Source organism: Dendronephthya gigantea, unplaced genomic scaffold (genome assembly GCF_004324835.1).
Source record: "Dendronephthya gigantea isolate DGI-Jeju-01 unplaced genomic scaffold, DenGig_1.0 000229F, whole genome shotgun sequence".
Classification (NCBI taxonomy): domain Eukaryota; kingdom Metazoa; phylum Cnidaria; class Anthozoa; order Malacalcyonacea; family Nephtheidae; genus Dendronephthya; species Dendronephthya gigantea.
In genome coordinates, this window is record NW_021163239.1 from 35491 (window position 1) to 54762 (window position 19272).

Sequence of the window (19272 nt, forward strand, 5' to 3'; positions counted from 1 at the left end):
CTGCACAGGTGACCACCTTTTAGGTGAATTTTTAGAGTGTAGTTCGTTTGAGGACGAGCTGCACCGGTGTCTTTCGGTTGGGTTGCTCGCGTTGATCGTGTAATTCACCATCATCACTGTCATTCATCGTACCATTCACGTGTTGCATCATGGCACAGGGGAGAGGATCATACCCTCTGACGATCTGCGTCACTAAATAGTGGCCCCCTTGGGTGCGGCGATTGCACGGGTCCAGGCTCCATTGCACCGTCGGAGTCGATAAGCCCATCGTCGTTCAACTCAAAATAAGATCAAGTGTAGCCGCATTTGTTCTTAAGTGATCGCTGGCAAATTTAGGGCACAGTTTGTTGACTGTCCGGTTCAATTTATTTGAACGCCTAAAAAACGCTACTCAGCCATCGGCGCAGCCACAGTTAAGTGGTCTTTTAGAGATACTTAACATTATTGTGCAAGTATACTGAGAGGTCTTTTAGAGACACTCAGTTCGCCTTTTGGTCTCCTCATAACACTTGGTCGTTTCTTTAGGAACGCTTTCTCGCCTCGTGTTGTGTTTATCTAAATTTTTAATTCCTCGGATTTCGCATCCGAGTTTGAGTATTTTTCGGCTAAATTGTATTGTATGTGAGGTTCGTTTAGTGCCGTGTTTTTCCCTTGATCCGCAAGGTTTTTTCCCGCGAGGCTATTCAAACAATACTTTCTATACAATTTCTTGTTCTCGGTTTCCCTTATCCGAAGGTTTGAGTTAAATATAGTTAACCTACTTCTACTGCGGTAGGTTCGCTCCGAGTTCAAGGTCTTAATTTATTCAGAATTGGTTTGTTTGTTTTTGATTTTCGGCTCTTTAGCAGTATGTTTCTCCCCGGCTCACGCCGCGTTTGAGAGTTCGGAACCAACTATTTTGCCGTGCCTTTTCGAATATCTCCGAGTGGCAGTCAACTATACGTGTGACCTCGACCCACAAAGCTATATTTGCGGTATTTGTGGCCCGGACTAGTACATCCGTGCCTCGACTACGGTATTCACGAATATCGGGCAAAATAGTTGCCAAGCTAGGTCTCCTCTGCACTTGCAGAGTTTGAGGAAATTCTAGAGGGACACTATTTGTTGTGAATAGGGGTCGCTCCTAGCTTGGATTTAGCTTTTCGATTTTCTGCCACTAAAACACAACATTTCATGCCCATTGGTTTCACCAGAAGTGTATGTTTATCCCCTTTTAAGTATCTTTATCGGACAAGCTGTCCCAACCTTTAAGAGCCTTTCTCCTTGAGTTTCCTTTTGCTCTATGGCATCGATGGATCCTAAAGATAACCCCTCGGCAAGTAAACCAACTAAGAAGTGCAAGCTGGGCTGTGGATCATGCGCCAACACTTTCGCATCCCTGCGCAACCAACGGATTCACATCGAGAGTTTCAACCACGTTCTCCCATTGGACCAGGATCCCATCACTGTTTCATTCGAACTGCACCTTCGGCATCAAAACCTTAAATGCCCTCTCTGCAAGCATCATTCGAAACATGTGATGACAGAACGTGGCTTTATCACCCATTTCAAACGTCAGCACCCCGAGTATGCCTTAGAGATGGTTTACCATTGAGCCGTATGTGATCTCTCCCTATCGGCTGCCGAGAAGCAAGGGCACTTAGACAAGCACCGGCATGACCACCAACCGCTCACCCCAATCCAATCGCCCCCTGTGAACCGCCCCAGAAGTCCCGCAAGCCCCCCTTCCTCGACCCTCTCCTCACCTTCCGATGTTAACACATCTTCCCCTGTTGACTCCACCTCCTCCCATCCCTCCCTCAGCATTGACCTTTCCCCACCCAGCCCGGATTCTGACCACCCCATGACCCAAATTGATTCCACCCCAAACCTACTGTCACCCTCGCAAGAAGATAGCCGATCGATCATCAGCCGGTTTTTAGAAGCGTGCAAACCATCACCTGAACCTTCTTCCGAACCTATCAATCCAACTGCTGCTGACCAGCTGTCCCTCCTCGGCGATACCCCACTACTGAACTCCCCCCATTTATGTGACCTGCCTATCAGCCGGCCAATAGCCACACCATCACCGGCCATTCCAGCCCTGATGGCCAACATTATTACAACTCCTGATGCTGGCTTACCAACCACCCGTCAACCTTGCCAGCCCTTGAAACGCCTCCGAGCAGTTGATTTTTTCCCAGAAAACAACACTACCCACAACCCTCAATCGCCCCCCAAGTCAACACCTGTTCCAAACTCACCACCACCCACAATACAAGATCTCCCACCGGATGACGAGATGCCAGCGAACCCGCCACGGCCACAACACCTGCCCAACCTTGCAAACCACCCTGTTCACCATTGGGATGCTCTTGGCAGTCCGATTGAAATTGGTCCATCCGAAGTCACCCTACCCACGGCAGATATCACCACTGACCTGAACGCTTTCAGAACGAAATGGCTAGGCATCTTCGATGAAGACCTTGACTGGCAGTCCTTCTCCAACCACTGCGAGACCTACGCTCGTGAAGCCCGCTCACTGGCGCAAACCATTTCCAGCACCCGTCGTCCAAAACCTGCTCCTCGTCGACCTAACCGGCCCTCAGCACGCCCTCCAATTGACAATCGACGGCCCACTACCGCAGACCCAATTGCTTCTAGACGGATCCAACAGCTATACCGTATGTCCAAAAAACGGGCTGCTCGCAAAATCTTGGGCGACGATTCCCCGAACTACACCGGATCACCTGACGAAGCCTTCAACTTTTTCTCCACATCCTTTGGTCAGCGAGAATGTAACCTGGATGCACTGAAAGAGCATCTGCAATCTTACGTCCCTACCACCGAGACAGATGACTCCCTCTTCGATGCACCCTCAGCAGAGGAACTTCAACAGAAGCTCCGGTCTCTTTCTAACTCTGCCCCTGGCAAGGATAGACTAGAATACCGCCACATCCGCCTGATAGATCCGAAATGCGAGATCCTTGCACGAATGTACCGTTTCTGTTTTACCTCGTGTGATGTGCCCAACCAGTGGAAAACCGCGACCACTATCCTGATCCATAAGAAAGGCCCCACTGACGATGCCGGCAACTTCCGCCCTATAGCTCTTATGTCGTGCCTTTACAAGATCCTCATGGCAATCTTAGCAAAACGTGTCACTGCCTTTTCCATCCAACACAACTTGTTGTCAGCACAACAAAAGAGCGCGAGACCCAGTGAAGGCTGCTACGAGCACACATTCCTCCTTCAATCAATCGTCAACGATGCCAAACGCCAACAAAAAAACATGTGCCTGGCGTGGCTTGACATACGGAATGCTTTTGGCAGTATCCCCCACGATGCTATCCTCGCGACCCTTACGCACATGGGCTTCCCACCAGCTCTCACCCAATTCATCAAAATGGCGTACACCGGTGCTTCAAATGAGGTGCTCACATCGACAGGACCAACACAATCCATACCTATCCTAGCAGGTGTCAAGCAAGGCTGTCCCCTAAGTGCAATCCTCTTTAATCTAACGATGGAACTCATCCTCCGGAAAGTGTCCGCCACAGCCAGCAACAATCCACGGGGCCCAATCAAACACCATGGCTACCCTCTCTCGATCCTCGCATACGCCGATGACCTTGTGGTAATAGGGAAAACAAAATCGGACTTGCAACACCTCCTCAATTCGCTATCCGAAGCTGCCGATGCCCTATCTGTTACTTTTCGTCCCGAAAAATGTGCTTCCCTCAGCATTACCCCGCGCAATCAGCCACGAGTAGCACACAACGATTTCAAAGTCCAGAATCGCTCGATCCCTTCTCTTAAAGCAGAAGATCATTACCTTTACCTTGGTATCCCTATTGGCCTGATTGTGAACGTCTCCCAACTCCAATCGCTTGTTGATGAACTATCCAACAAGATTCGTAAGATCGAACAATCCTTGCTGACCCCCTGGCAGAAGTTAGACGCTATCCGAACCTTCATCCAGCCATGTTTAACTTATGCCCTCCGAGCCAGTTCACCATCCCATAAGTCGCTCCAAGCATACAGGACCACCCTGATCTCTGCCCTCAGGAAAATCTGCCACCTTCCAGATCGTGCCACGACCCACTATTTCTTTGCAAACCGCCAATCAGGTGGCCTTGGCTTCCAAGATCCCTTTACCGAGGCTGACCTCCAAACTACGGTCCAAGCAGTCAAGATTTTAGCATCCTCTGACCCTGTCGTTGCTGGTATTGCCCGCAACGAACTGGCACAAACAGTCCGCTTCGCCTCACAATGCGAACCTACGCCAGAACTCATGTCCAAATACCTATCAAACTCTCCAGACCGGCGCCTTGACTCCCTACGGTACCGAACCGGCTCGTTATGGACTCGTACCCGCACCACCACTAAGCGTCGGCAAGTCACAATCAACCTCCGAAATGTCGGCGCTCCCACCATAACAACTCCTGAATACACCGAGCCAGTCTCAGCACGTGATGCCTGCCGTTTTCTCCATAACATAACCCGTGATAAAGCTGCCACCATCCTCAGAGACCTCCCCGATCAAGACAAACTTGCTCGCTCCCTTCAGAACGACCAATATGGCAATGGTTCCTCTTGGCATTTCTCAGGCCTTAATGTCCGGTTCAAAGATTGGCGTTTCATCCATCGTGCCCGACTCAACTGCTGCCCAACGAACTCAGTCAAAAGCCGTTGGTCTAACACCAATCCCTCCTGCCGCCATTGCAATGAGGATGAAACACTCCCGCATATCCTGTGCCACTGTACCCAGAACATGCCTGCGATCACCGCTCGTCACGACAAAATCGTCTCCCGCCTTGTCAATGCTGTTCGCTCAGGTCATGTCACCACTGACAAGACAGTCGCTGATTCTGGCTCCAACGTTCGCCCGGATATTGTCATCACCGACCCTGCCAACACTTGTGCTACCATCATTGATGTGTGTTGTCCCTTTGACAATGGAGCCGAAGCCCTTCACGATGCCATAGACCGAAAGGAACTCAAGTACGAGCACCTTCGCGAGTTTTTCACGGCACAAGGCCTCTCTTGCAAAATCTTTGGCTTTGCTGTTGGTGCACTCGGCTCTTGGCACCCTCGTAACGAGAAAGTCCTCTCTGCTCTTGGCATGTCAGGTCGCTACAAGAACCTTTTCCAAAAACTTTGTTGCACTGACATTATCCAGGGCTCCACAGACATCTATCGCCAGCACCTTGGCTGCGATGATGCTCTCCCCTAAATCGTCTTATGTTGTAAAGTCTCCGTAACGTCTTGTCACATGTTAGTTCTAAATCTTCGTATGTTTGTCCACTCGATTAACTCACTACCATTACAATTCCCTTGTATATATGGCCACACATCTATGACTGCGAGCATATATACACGGTGCGTTTGAACCTTTTTGGCAACCAAATTCAGTTTTCTAACATGAATCTAGCTCACGGATAATAGGACGCACCATGAGCCTATATATCCCTTTTCCACTTTTATTTTTATTTTTTGTTATGACCTTTTTTCCAAAACTTAGGACCACACGGACCAATTGGACATTAAAGTTTTTAACTGATAAGAAACACTCTGTTCTTATTAGCTTAATATCTGATATGTTAGGCAATGCCTAACTCATATATTAAACTGATTTTTGGCCTTCGGCTTTGGGATTGAAGCTTGCTTCGCCCTGGCCACGGGTTGTCTCGGTATTGCACTACATCCGAGTACGGCCCTCTTCCCCTCAACGCGAGGGGAAGAATCATCACCATTTGAATCGAAACAAAAATATGAATATGAATTCAGTATAACACTGAAAACTCGCTCGCTCAGTATATGATTGTATCATATATAATAGTATCATCATTCTAGTAGCTATCTATCTATTATATTCAGCCATGCAGCCCTACATATATTATTATTCAATGCTATAACTTAATTGACATTATTGCATGTTCTTTCTGAACTGATTCTGTTTCGGTATAGTTAAACCTCACATCATCAACTCATGCCACTACTTTCCATTTCAGACGAACCGTTGCCGCCGCCGCCGGACTCCTCAATCGATCAGGAAACAAGTTACGAACAGCCACCGCATTCAGGTAACCGAAACGGCGTACATACGTACGTACTTGTATGAATATTATTCACTAGTGGTAGTAACGCTAACGACTGCGATCGAAACGCTTCGTCGCCACAATTATAAGTCAACGGCGCTGCCACAAAAGCATACTTACCTGACGCGAGAGGCACCTTGATCAACTAGAAGGTCCTCTCAGGATGAGGCCCTTTCATTGCACTTCGAGTGGGTTGACTCCTGCGATTACCCCTAATGTGGGTAACTCGAGCATATAATTTCTGGTAGTGGGGACCTGCGTTCGCGCTCGTCCCCTTCTCCCTTCCCTTCAACCACATCTGATTCATGATTCAAACAAAAAAATCGAAAAACAAATCTAAAACTATTCAGAAGCGTGCTGCGTGCGAAAGCTAATAACAACTTGATTTCTTAACAACGCTGCCGCCGCCGCTGGGTTGTTGTTAACAGTCACAAGTAATCATCGAGTGTAACTGAATCTCGGAAAATCGTTTGAAATTTGACACCTATTGATCAGCTCTCGCTACCGATCGACGGATCGCATGCCATTACCATATATACATGTACTACCAACGCTACCGCAGCAGCGTCGAGTGGTTCGTCACACTATACATCAAACAACATCGACGTACGGATAAATAAATAACCAACTATCTATCCGCAAAACCGTTGTGAAAGCAAATGACCGAAAAGCGCCGCAAAAAACAGCTCCCCTAAAACCCTAACCCTAACTGTCGACAGTAATGGCTCGGCGGCAGCAGCAAAGCGTGACCGCGAGGACGTCCCGGCAAGCGTAGGCGGCCCGCCGGCCTCGCATCGAACCCGTTCACCAAATAACGAGCAGCAGCGACATTGCTTGTTGGCTTCCTCGTGCCGGCCAATTCTGCTCACTCGATCGCACACCCGCCACCGGGTCGAGCGGGCTCGCCGATGCCCAATAAAGTCTTGGTGGCGAGCCGAAAACGGGTTATCGCTTCTCGGCCTTTTGGCTAAGATCAAGTGTAGTATCTGTTCTTATCAGCTTAATCGTCGACCGAAGAACAATTCCAAGCAAGTTTCAAGCAAGTTTTTGGCAGCAAGAAGAAGACCTGCGTGCTGGTAAGTGGCTTCCTGGCCTTCCTCTCAAAGAGGATATGTTCTGGGCTTGAGGATCTTCAACTCTGGGGAACCTCTTGCTCAGTTCATAGACTCTGCGAGTTGAACCAGGACCACTGAAGGTCCTGAGGAGTTGTTGGGCTCTCCTCTTGGCCGCCAGCTTCCTGGCAAGATGGCTTGCCCGCGAACGGCGAAACTAGAGTGTGTTGTGCCGTTTCCGATCACCGGCCTTCCCTGTCCTATTTGCCACAAAACCCAACGCGATTCTTCGACCTTCAAAACACATGCACGACGCGTACACCAGGTACAAAATCCCGAGACACCTACCACATGTTCAGTGTGTCAACAAACATTCAACACTTTCCGTGCTGGATCGGCGCACTACTCTCGAAAACACTTCGATGCTTCCTCAACGCCTGATGGTTCCCCCCAACGAACCCTCAAAACACCGCCGCCAGCTAAAACTCCCGAAGTAGCCAAAGTCGTAGCCAGTTTCATCAACACGCATGACCACCCAAATCAACCGGCCAAGGCTACCCCAGCATCAACAAGGAAACTCATCCGGCAGATATTGGAAAACAACGCTCCCCCACAATCTCCTCGAAATACATCTCCCTCAACAAGTGCTGAACCCACTCCTACATCCTCGACCTCATCCCCAAGACCTCCCTCACCAGAATTCCCTCCCCCCATCCCAGTTAACAGTCGCTCCACAATATGTCCCCATCCCGAGAGAGAAGTGAGACAACTGATTCGACACTATCGGCGAAAGCCCTCGAAAAGTTCAATGCCATCTCCTTCGCCCTCACCGCCTCCTACCCCCACCACGAACCACCTTCCCTCCGACACCCTCCAGAATATCAACACCAACCTCGATCGCTTACGAGCTACCCTACAGGATGTTGACTCAGATGACCTTTCTTCCCAAACCCCTCCCAGACCCAACAGCCTCCCTATCCCTGAACCCCTCAGCGACTCCCCGATACCATCAACCGACAACCCCATGTCCCCTAATAATCCATCACCAACCCTTTTCACCCCATCACAACCCTCACCTCCGCAACAACCTTCCCCCACGTCCCTCGTACCAACAACCTCAACTAATGATGTAATACCCCCGACCTCACCGGATGAAATCAATATGGAAAACCACGTTCAGAACACCGAGGATATCCAAAACTTTCATGACCATTGGTCCACCACCTTCGCTGCAGCACTTTCATGGATGACTTCTCTGAACAATGTGAACTGTTTGCTGACTCATGTCGCACACTAGCTTCCGAAATTAACTCCCGCAACCGGCCAGCACGAGCAACTAATCCTCCACAAGCACAAGACCCGTCGCCCCCCTTACGGCAGACGAATCGCAAACTTCAACCCTACCGAAGCCCGTAAGATCCAAGGCCTCTACCGCCACTCGAAGAAACGCGCAGCCCGAAAGATCCTATCCACCAACAATGTGACCTACACGGCTCACGGGATGAAGCCCAGTCCTTCTTCACAGATGTGTTCTCGGCCAAAGATTGCAACCGAGATGCCCTCTCCGCCGCCCTGAAAGAGACTTTCCCAATCACCGACTCCGACAACGAAGCTCTATACGACGAGATGACCCAACAAGAAATCTCGCAGAAACTTCGATCCGCCGCCAACACCTCCCCGGGCTCTGATCGAGTCGAATATCGACATTTGAAAAGAATAGACCCTCAGGCGAAGATCCTTACCCTGATCTTTAATCGCTGTCTCGAGCAAAAGGATGTCCCACAACCATGGAAAGAAGCAGTAACGGTTCTGATTCATAAGAAAGATGACCCCAACGATGTCGCAAACTTCCGACCCATAGCTCTGATGTCATGCATCTACAAACTATTCACCTCCGTCCTTGGTCGTCGACTATCCACCTGGGCCATACAGAAAGGCATCCTTTCCCAAGAACAAAAGAGTGCCCGTCCCTCCGAAGGGTGCTATGAACACACTTACATCCTGCAGTCCCTGATGGGCGATGCTCGCCGTAACAAGAGATCCCTGTTTACCGCCTGGCTTGACCTCAGAAATGCCTTCGGCAGTGTCCCCCACACAACCATCCAGACCACCCTCCTACACCTCGGCATCCCACAATCATTCGTCGACCTCGTGATGAACTCTTACACAAATGCCACCACCACCGTCCGCACACATCAAGGTGATACTGACCCTATTCCACTCAATGCTGGTGTAAAACAAGGCTGTCCAATGTCCGCGATCCTTTTCAACCTGTGCCTTGAACTAGTCCTCCGTGCCATTAAGAACAAGGCCTCCTCTTTACCGAACGGTACAGTGTCCCACTTCAGCACCCATATATCCGTCCTCGCATATGCCGACGACTTGGTTATCGTTGCCCGAAACAAACCTACGCTGCAAAAGCTTCTCGATGTTGCTTCCTCCAGTGCCACAACCCTGGGCCTAGAGTTCCGTCCTAACAAATGTGCGTCCCTTTCATTCATCAACGAGCGCCGTCAAGCCCAACGTATTGCAACCAACACCTTCATCGTACAAGATGGCCCCATTCCAGCCCTATCACGCGAAGAAAGCTATCGCTACCTCGGTGTCCCCATCGGCATAATCCACCGGATTGATGATCTCCCATCCATTATACCACGAGTAATTGACGATATCACTGCCATCACCAAATCCCCATGCTTGCTCCGTGGCAGAAACTGGACGCCATCCGCTCCTTTGTCGAGCCCTGCCTGACCTACGCTCTCCGTGCTGGAAACCCTGCAAAACAGTCGCTTGAACCTCTCCGAGTTGTCCTCATCTCGTCCTTACGAAATATGTGACCTCCCAAAGCGCTCATCACAGTCCTACTTCTTCGCATCAAAGCACGCTGGTGGACTAGCGTTTCAAGATCCCACGAAGGAAGATGACGTACAAGCCATTGTTCAGGCAATCAGAATCCTTTCCTCGGATGATCCCACGGTCTCGTCCATCGCCCAGAACGAGCTCCGCAGCATCACCAGCAGAGCCACCTCCTCAAATGCCACACCAGCGTTAATATCCGAGTATCTTTCTGGTTCCACACCAACAGATGTGCCAACATAAATTACACTGCCAGCTCCCTATGGACCCGCTGTCGAAATGCCTGTCGTCGTATGAAGATCGCCTTCCACTTCTCCGACACAGAACCAGCATCGATCACCGCAGATGACTCAGCCAAAATTCGTTCCAAGTCGATATCCCAATTCCTTCACCGGCTGATCCAACAGAGGGCTGCCAATACGCTTATGAATCTCCGTGATCAAGGGAAAGTCGCCCAATCGCTCGCCACCGACCAGTATGCCAACGGATCGACATGGTCTCACACTGGCCTCAACATGAGATTTAAAGACTGGCGCTTTATACACAAAGCCCGCCTCAACCTGCTACCCACCAATGCTGTGAAAGCTCGATGGTCCGGATCGTCACCCACTTGTCGCCATTGCGCAGATGTTGAAACCCTCCCTCACATCCTCTGTCACTGCCGACCTGAAATGGTTTCCATCCGTTCCCGCCATGACAAAATCGTTGAACGCTTATCCAATGCCATCCGTTTTGGGGAAGTCACCACCGATCGAGCCATTGCCAACAGTAACTCTCGCCTACGACCAGATATAGTCATCGAAGAAGACAACCAAGTACTTATAATTGACGTCACTTGTCCTTCGATAAATGGTGCCACTGCGCTGGACGAAGCCGCGGCTGCAAAGATCAACAAATATGAAATCCTGAAAGATCATTTTACCCAGCAAGGGAAAGACTGCCACATCCTGCCATTCGTCATTGGTGCCTTGGGCTCCTGGCATCCACCAAATGAACAAGTCCTTCAACGCCTTGGTATGACCCGAAGCTACCGATCGCTATTCAGAAAACTCTGCTGTTCGGACGTCATCCAAGGTTCATGTGACATTTTTCGCGTTCACTTTGGTTGGGACCAAAATGCATCCGAGTGATCCGCCAACTAGGTCTTTTATGCAGTGCACTAGGCACACATAACTTTTATTATTTTCATTCAGACACTGCTCTTATAGTTGTTTTTGTTTCTAAGTCCCCCCTTTATATACACACACACGTAAGCCACTCGGGCACTTGATTCACTAGGAACTCGAACTTGAGAGAGCCCCACTCTTGTTTGACATTTCAAATTGCATGGATCCAAATTTTCAGTAAACATGTTAGGTTATATTGTTGTCTTCCAGCCCTTAGTATTATATTTAGTAAACATTATAAGTGTGACTGATCACCTCAAACCAATAGCATTAGGTTAAGTAAACTGTCCCATCATTTTAGTCATTTTTGAATAAGGAATCTGTTCTTATCAGCTTAATATCTGATATGTTAGGCAATGCCTAACTCATATATTAAACTGATTTTTGGCCTTCGGCCCTGGGATTGAAGCTTGCTTCGCCCTGGCCACGGGTTGTCTCGGTATTGCACTACATCCGAGTACGGCCCTCTTCCCCTCAACGGGGGAAAAATCAAATCATTTGAATCGAAACAAAAAATTAATATGAATTCAGTAACACTGCATGAAAACTCGCTCAGTATATAGTGATTCTATCATATATAGTATCCGATCACTATAGTAGCTATCTATCTATTATACTCAGCCATGCAGCCCTATATATATTATATTATTCAATGCAATAACTTAATTGGCATTGTTCTTTCTAAAATTCTGTTTCGTTAGAGTTAAACCTCACATCAACTCTGGCTTTCCATTTTCAGACGAACCACCGCAGTCGCCGGACTCCTCGATCGATCGGGAAACCAGTTACGAACAGCCACATTGATATAACAAACGCCGTACGTACGTATGAATATTATTCACTACTGTAACGCGGCGGCGGTGAACGACCGCGATCGAAACGCTTCGTCGCCACAATTATAAGTCAACGGCGCTGCCACAAAAGCATACTTACCTGACGCGAGAGGCACCTTGTAATTTTAGGGTGTCTAGTCTAGTGAGTATCTATTCCCAAGGGGGTGAACACTAGGTTTACTGGCCCTTGTTTCTCTTCTTTTATTTATTCAGGGGGGGCAAAGGACGGCCTTTGCTGGACTCCCTGTAGGTCTTTATTTTATTTTATTCTATTTTACTTTATTTGGGGGGCAAAGGACTAGCCTTTGCTGGACCCCTTTCTTTGTTGTTTCTTCTTTTTGGGGGGGCAAAGGACTGCCTTTGCTGGACTCCCTTTTTCTGTCTTCCAGGGGGGGCAAAGGACTAGCCTTTGCTGGACTCCCTTACTTCTGTGTGGTTTTTCTTGGGGGGGCAAAGGACTAGCCTTTGCTGGACCTCCTTTCTTTATTTGAATTTATTGGGTGGTAAAGGGATTTGCCTTTGCTAAACTCCCTTGTGTGTTTTGAGGCCATTTTGTGTATATTTAGCCTCTTCTTTGTTAGTGTCTTTTTTAGGCCTCTTTTTGTTACCATTCTTCTGAGGTCTTAGCTCGTTTACTATATCGTTTTTCAATATGTCTTGCCCTAATTTCACTGCTGAGGATTTTGCAAAGTGGAATAAAACATCATCCCTTTTTAAAATCCCAGCACGCTTAATAGCCAAAGAGGGCATCAAAGACATTAGAGTGGCCTTGATTGATGCCATTGGCGCAAACAAGGTTTCGTGTGTGCAGGCTCTGCCAGAACATTGTTTCCGTGTTGATTTTAAGGCAGAGTCTGTAAATATCAACTACCAAATAAATGGTCTATCTTTTCGTGGGGTTACCATCACACCCACGCCGGCATATGAAACGCTAACACGTGTTATTGTTGACCGTGCACCAATTCATATGCCGGACAGTTATTTTTCAACTGCGTTGTCACCATTCGGTCGTGTCTCTCGCGTTCAGCATCTGACTGTTCGCAAATATCCTAACATCAAAACAGGGACCCGTATGGTGACAATGTCAATTCTAAAGCCTATCCCGCCCATGCTTCAAATCGCCAACTTTCCTTGTGCGGTGAAGTATCGTGGCCAGCCAAAATACTGTTTTGGCTGCAAGTCTTTTGGGCACCTACCCCGCCAGTGTCCAGCTAGCAAAGACAAAGCTGATGGGTTTTCCTCCAAGGGATCGTCTCTTCTTCCTCGCTCCAAGCATGCGAAAACTTCCTTGCCTGCTGGTCGGGTAACAGATGCTCATGGATGCGAGAAAGTTATATTGGTTGATGCGCCAGCTCACACCACTGCACCTTTACACAGGGCAGGGTCTGCAACCCCATCTCAGACTTCTGCTGTGCCAATGGAATTTTCTTCAGAGATTCCAACGGACAATAGGTCGGGGCTGTCCATCTGCATCAGCCATTTTTCGAGCTCTGAGTCGGTCACCTTGGACGGCTCTTTCACTTGTGTCCGCGAGGTATCTATCGTGGAGCATAGGGTGGTTAAGCCTCGCCCCCCTAAGAAGGATAATTTTATCCGGAAAGGGATTATCAAGAGGCGTAAGATCAACCGCTCCTCTCTTCTAGAGAAAAGGCGTGGTTCACCTGCTGCTCCACCAACGACCCTAACAGAAGATGCTCCCCTCCCTCTCCCAGTTACTTTGGACATCCCAGCTATTCCAACAGCTAATCGTTTTCAGGCCCTCCAAGACCATCTTGAGGACCTTAACGATTTGGATGTCCTTGGACAGTCGGTAGTTGACACCGTATTGGTTGATTCTCCGACTGTTAAATCTGCGGAGTCGGAAGTTTTGCCATCTCCGGAAAAAACACCGGTCGTTTCAACACCTCGGCCAGTTCTCTCGGAGTCATCTTCACAGGAGTCAGAGGGAGAATTTTCATCTCCTCCAGCTGCACCTCGAGTGACTAATGCTGAAACAGCTATTGTCCCCATTGATTACCGTTTCATGGATGAGGAGGGTACTCCAAAATCAATGGAGGAAGCTTTAGCTTGTTCTTCTACTCTTGTTGCTGGGACATCATCAGCAGCATCTTCTTCCGTGCCATCTTTGCGTGGCCTAGACTCGCAGGTCGAGTCACCTTTTATAGTTTCCGGTCCTCGGAGTGCTCCTTCCGATGGGCCTTTATCGACGCCTACCTTCCATCAAGGCTCAATTCGTTCCCTCTCTTCTGCAGAGGAGTTGTCGCTGAACCTCCTTTTCCATCAGGAGGCCAGTGACCATTATTTTTCTGAGGCGGAGTTCGTTTCTCCTCCCTCTGATTTCCCAGCACTTCCTGCCTCTATGCAGGAGTCTGGTGTTTTATCTTTAATATCTAATGTACAGGCTGCTGAGCCTGAACATTAATGGTCTTAATGACCATTTGAAGCGGACCGCTTTTATTGACTGGTTGAAATGCATGAGAGTTGATGTGGTATGTTTGCAGGAAACTCATGCCGCATCTCATGCTGTCATTAAGAGCTGGTTCCGCAATACAAATTTTTCAGTAGCCTCATCTTGTTTTTCAACAAAACGTTGTGGGGTTGCTGTTTTAGTAAACAAAAAGTTTACTATTTGTGAAGTCTGTAGGGATGACCAGGGTCGTTTTGTTCAGGCAGAGATTATGCTAGACGAAAATAAGATCCGTTTTGTCTCACTATATGCGCCAAACAGAAACCCGGCGCGTAACACTTTCTTTGCTTCGGTTGCCGACCTGATGGACCTCTCGTCACCAACGTACATTGGTGGCGATTTTAACGCCGTGCTTGATCCTAATTTAGATCGCAGGCGACGTAGGTCCTACACTGGAACATCCAAGAACTCGCTGAGGCAGGAGAGTGTTACAGCCCTTACATCTCTGCTGTCTGCCACACAAACATACCCTGTTTGGCGGACTCTTCATCCCTCGGACATCACCTTTTCTTGGGACCATGCCTCGGGAGAGTTTTCCTCTCGTATCGACATGGTGTGGGCTCCCACTATTTTCGAGCAGTCTATTGTTAGCTGCGAATATCACCCCTCTTTCTTTTCTAACCACCGTTATCTACTAGTCAATTTTAACATCAGTGACTTCTTTGTTCGTGGTCCAGGTTTGGAAATTTAATACTTCCCTGTTAAGGATCCAGAGTATGACAAGCTAGTGCGATCCTTTTGGTCTTTCTGGCAAGGCCAGGAAGATCTCTCTATATATAGTTCGTCCCGTGATTGGTGGGATCAGGGAAAGTTTTATCTTCGGGAGATCACTCGTTCTTTTGCTCGCTCCAAGGCTGCGGGTCAGTCGAAGGAGAAGAAGAATTTAGAGAGACAAATTAAAGATCTACAGTCTCTCTTTGATGCGGGTGATTCTGCTTTTGCCCAACTTTGCTCGCTGCAAGAGCTGCGTGGCATTCACCTCAGAGAGGCAAAGGCCTCTCAAGTTCGCTCTCGTGTCCGCTGGGCCGAGGAGGGGGAGACGTCGTCCAGCTTCTTTCTCAGTTTGGAGAAGAAGCATAGGGCTAAACAATCTATCACCAAGATACGTGACCCCGACTCTGGCATTATCCATCACGACCCTTTTGACATTTTGGGTACGTGGCAGCGGTACTACGAGCGGCTCTTTACCACCGAGGTGTGTGACACGACCGCCCAGGAGCAAATGTTGGGTAACCTTAAACGCTCCCTCAGCAAGGCAGACATGGAATCTTGCGAGGGAAAATTATCCAGCCAGGAGTGCTTTCGGGCCCTCTCTGGAATGGCACGTGGCAAGACGCCGGGTTCGGATGGCTTCCCCATGGAGTTTTTCCTCCACTTTTGGGATGACCTCGGAGCTGATCTTGTCCGTGTTTTGAACATTGCCTATGATGAGGGCTGCTATCCTCTCAGAAACGTGGCCTCATCATAGTGTTATATAAAAAAGGTGACCATCTGGAAACCAAAAACTATCGTCCCATCAGCCTCCTCAACGTGGACTATAAGATCGCCACGAGAGCTTTGAGCGGTAGGCTGTTGCGCGTTATGGGATCCATCGTCGGTTCGGATCAGACGTGCGGTATTCCTGGCCGTACGATCTCGGAAAATCTCTCGCTGGTGAGAGATCTCATCGAATACGCAGACCGATTGGACATGCCCTTGGCCATTCTCTCCTTAGACCAAGAGAAGGCCTTCGATCGTGTCAACTGGGCTTTCCTCCAGCGGGTTCTGGAGCGTTTCGGTTTCGGCGATTCGTTCCGGCGATGGATCAACCTTTTTTATACCAACATTGAGTCTGCCGTCGTCATCAATGGTTGGACTTCCTCTTTCTTCTCTCCTTCAAGGGGAGTTCGACAAGGGTGTCCGTTATCACCCCTTCTTTATGTGCTTTGCATCGAGGTCTTAGCTGTTGCCATCCGTGCCTGTCCAGATATTCCAGGAGTAGCCTTGCCGGGCCGTGACACTTTCTTCAAGTGTTCCGGCTATGCCGATGACACGTCGATTGCTATCACGACGGAAGGCTCTTTCGAGGCTGCTTTCAAGGTCTATGGACAGTACGAGCTCGCCTCCGGTGCAAAGCTTAATCGTACAAAATCGAAGGGTCTTTGGTTGGGAGCTTGGAAAGATCGCCAAGACTCTCCATGGGGTATCCAGTGGGTCGAAGAACTCCCACTTCTTGGAGCCACCTTTAGCGCTGGAAACTATTCCGTTGCCACCTGGGAAGCTCCGGTCGCGAAGGTTGAGTCTCGCCTGGCCTCATGGAAGGGTCGTCAGCTGACCTTGCAGGGCAAGGCAACTGTTATAAATACCCTTGCTCTCAGCCAAATTTGGCATCTTTGTCACAACTTTGTAATCCCAGATTGGGCTTGTCGTCGCTTGAAGAAGGCAGTCTGGGGTTTCTTTTGGTCTGGCCGCAAAGAGCTTGTGGCCAGGAAAACCGTTTGTCTTCCCAAGAGTCAGGGTGGGTTTGGAGTTATAGACTTTGAACTGAAGGCGCTGGCGTTCTCCATTCAATGGGTCCGCCGCTACTTCATGCTCACCGCTGGCAATTGGAAAGCCTTTTTTAGTTTCTATTTAATATCTTGCACCTCTCTCTACCCAGCACAGTTCTTTGCTACGAGTAACCATACTCGTCAGTTACTGTCTCTCCTCCCTCCGTACTACCAACAAATCGCACGCGCCTGGTTCACTTTTGACGGTGGAACTATATCAGGCGTTCCATCTCTTCAGGTATCCACTCCACGACCACGCACTCTTTTCGATGTCACCTCCCGTTCGGCCTACGTCATCGGTCGAAACAGAATTAAGCATGAGCCTCACTGCATTGGCAAGTTCTTACCAACATATGGTCGGCTGTACTGGTCCGAAACATGGAATCAGATCCATTCAACATCCCTGGACCGACCCATAGTTGATGTGAACTGGAAGATCGCGCATGGAGTTCTCTACACCGCCTCCCGTCTCGTTACTTCTTTTGGGATGGCCAATATAGATCTCCAATGCCATTGCCGTGCAGCTGATGAAACTCCGGAGCATCTCTTCTTCGAGTGCTCGTACGCTCAAATTCTGTTGGGATGGGTGCATTACCATCTCGTGCAGGTTGACAAGAATGCGGAACCCTTCACCGTTGAAGAGTTGTTGTTTGGCCTCTGCAAGCAGCGTCGTCCCGACGTCCCTATCGTCATCAAGTGGATGCTTCAGGTGGTCAAACATCACTTATGGGTTTCTAGGTGCGACTATCGATTCCGGGATGTTTTGCGGACGGAGGCAGAGATCTTACAGGCTGTGATTGAGAGAATCAAATTTCTTCTTGGTGTCCTTGCTCGCCGTTGCCGTTCTGTTACGGATTCTCAAACTTTCGAGAAAGAATGGCTAGCAAAGAAAACCTTAGGACACTTTGAAGGCGAGAAGCTGGTCTTCTCTTTTAATTAATTAATTAAATTTATTTCATTTTTATTATTTCTATTTTTATTAATAGGTTTAAATATACCCACCGCGTCAATAAATAATAGCGGGTGTATTTAAAGAGGTGGTAGGGATCGTCCCCCTAGCTCGTTTGCGTGCCGGTCGCACCCTCCTCGATTTTGGTTAAATCCATTGCACTTTCCTCAGTAGGAAAGGATTTACCAAGTTCAAAATAAAACTTACCTGACGCGAGAGGCACCTTGATCAACTAGGAGGTCCTCTCAGGATGAGGCCCTTTCATTGCACTTCGACTGGGTTGACTCCTGCGATTACCCCTAATGTGGGTAACTCGAGCGTATAATTTCTGGTAGTGGGGACCTGCGTTCGCGCTCGTCCCCTTCTCCCTTAGGAGGTTCGGCCTCATAATTCAAAACTGAAAAATCGAAAAACAACAAGTCTAAAACGGCGAAGCAGCGACAATTATTAATGTGCCGCCGCGTGCGTGCGTGCGTGTGAAAGATAATAACAACTTGATTTTATAACTCGGAAAATCGGAATCTCGGAAAATCGTTTGAAATTCGACACCTATTGATCAGCTCTCGCTACCGATCGACGGATGGCGTGCCATTACTGTATATACATATACTACCACCGCTACCGCAGCGTCGAGAGGTTCGTCACACTATATATAACAACGTCTCGGATATCAGCACATACCACAGCACCACAACTCTTGCGAGGCAACACATCGACGTAGATAAATAAATAACCAACTACCTTTCGGAACTGTTGTGAAAGCAAATGACCGAAAACCGCAAAAAACAGCTCCCCTAACCCTAACCCCAACTCTCGACGGTAATGGCTCAACAGCAGCAAAGCGTGACCGCGAGGACGTCTCGGCAAGCGCAGGCGGTCCGCCGGCCTCGCATCGTACCCGTTCACGAAATAACGAGAGCTGCAGCGACATTGCTTCGCTTCTTCTTCGTGCCGGCGACTGATTCAGCTCGCTCGATCCCACACCAGCAGCGGCCACCGGGTCGAGCGGGCTCGCCGACGCGCAATAAAGTCTTGGTGGCGAGGCGAAGACAGGTTATCGCTTCTCGGCCTTTTGGCTAAGTTTTGAAGCAATTCGGTGTTTACTCGAAAAGAATATATCTGTTTTGAAAAGAATTATTGTTGTGGTGCAAGATCAAGATTGGGCTTGTTTTTGTCTTGGTCTTGGTTTCTATTGGTGGTCCATTGGTCCTCTGGTGGTTCACTGTTGTTTCGTAGTCCTCTGGTATCGATCGCCTTGCGTGGTTGACTGGTCTCGGGCTGTTCCTGGTGTGGTGTCCTGGTGTGCATCAGTGCGCACGCTTCATTGGGATGGCCGCTATA

General features: G+C 48.9%; 1 protein-coding gene, 4 non-coding genes and 1 pseudogene across 5 annotated transcripts; all 6 read left to right on the plus strand.

The window, feature by feature from the left end:
- The first annotated feature begins 1843 nt into the window (after window positions 1–1843).
- On the plus strand, window positions 1844–5215 carry LOC114540350. Its single transcript, XM_028560553.1, has one exon. It carries the CDS (start codon window positions 1844–1846, stop codon window positions 5213–5215), a length of 3372 nt encoding a protein of 1123 aa, XP_028416354.1.
- Window positions 5216–5522: 307 nt separating this feature from the next.
- LOC114540354 lies at window positions 5523–5706 on the plus strand. The gene has a single exon (XR_003689036.1). It is a non-coding gene; the product is annotated as a U2 spliceosomal RNA (small nuclear RNA).
- Window positions 5707–6192: 486 nt separating this feature from the next.
- LOC114540356 lies at window positions 6193–6356 on the plus strand. The gene has a single exon (XR_003689038.1). It is a non-coding gene; the product is annotated as a U1 spliceosomal RNA (small nuclear RNA).
- A 671-nt stretch (window positions 6357–7027) lies between these two features.
- Window positions 7028–7216, plus strand: LOC114540355. Its single transcript, XR_003689037.1, has one exon. It is a non-coding gene; the product is annotated as a U2 spliceosomal RNA (small nuclear RNA).
- A 4229-nt stretch (window positions 7217–11445) lies between these two features.
- LOC114540353 lies at window positions 11446–11627 on the plus strand (annotated as a pseudogene).
- Window positions 11628–18130: 6503 nt separating this feature from the next.
- Window positions 18131–18294, plus strand: LOC114540351. Its single transcript, XR_003689035.1, has one exon. It is a non-coding gene; the product is annotated as a U1 spliceosomal RNA (small nuclear RNA).
- Window positions 18295–19272: the final 978 nt, after the last annotated feature.

Excerpts from the sequence above, each read along its gene's own strand:
- LOC114540350 (XM_028560553.1), top strand. The coding sequence starts at position 1,844 with ATGACCCAAATTGATTCCACCCCAAACCTACTGTCACCCTCGCAAGAA.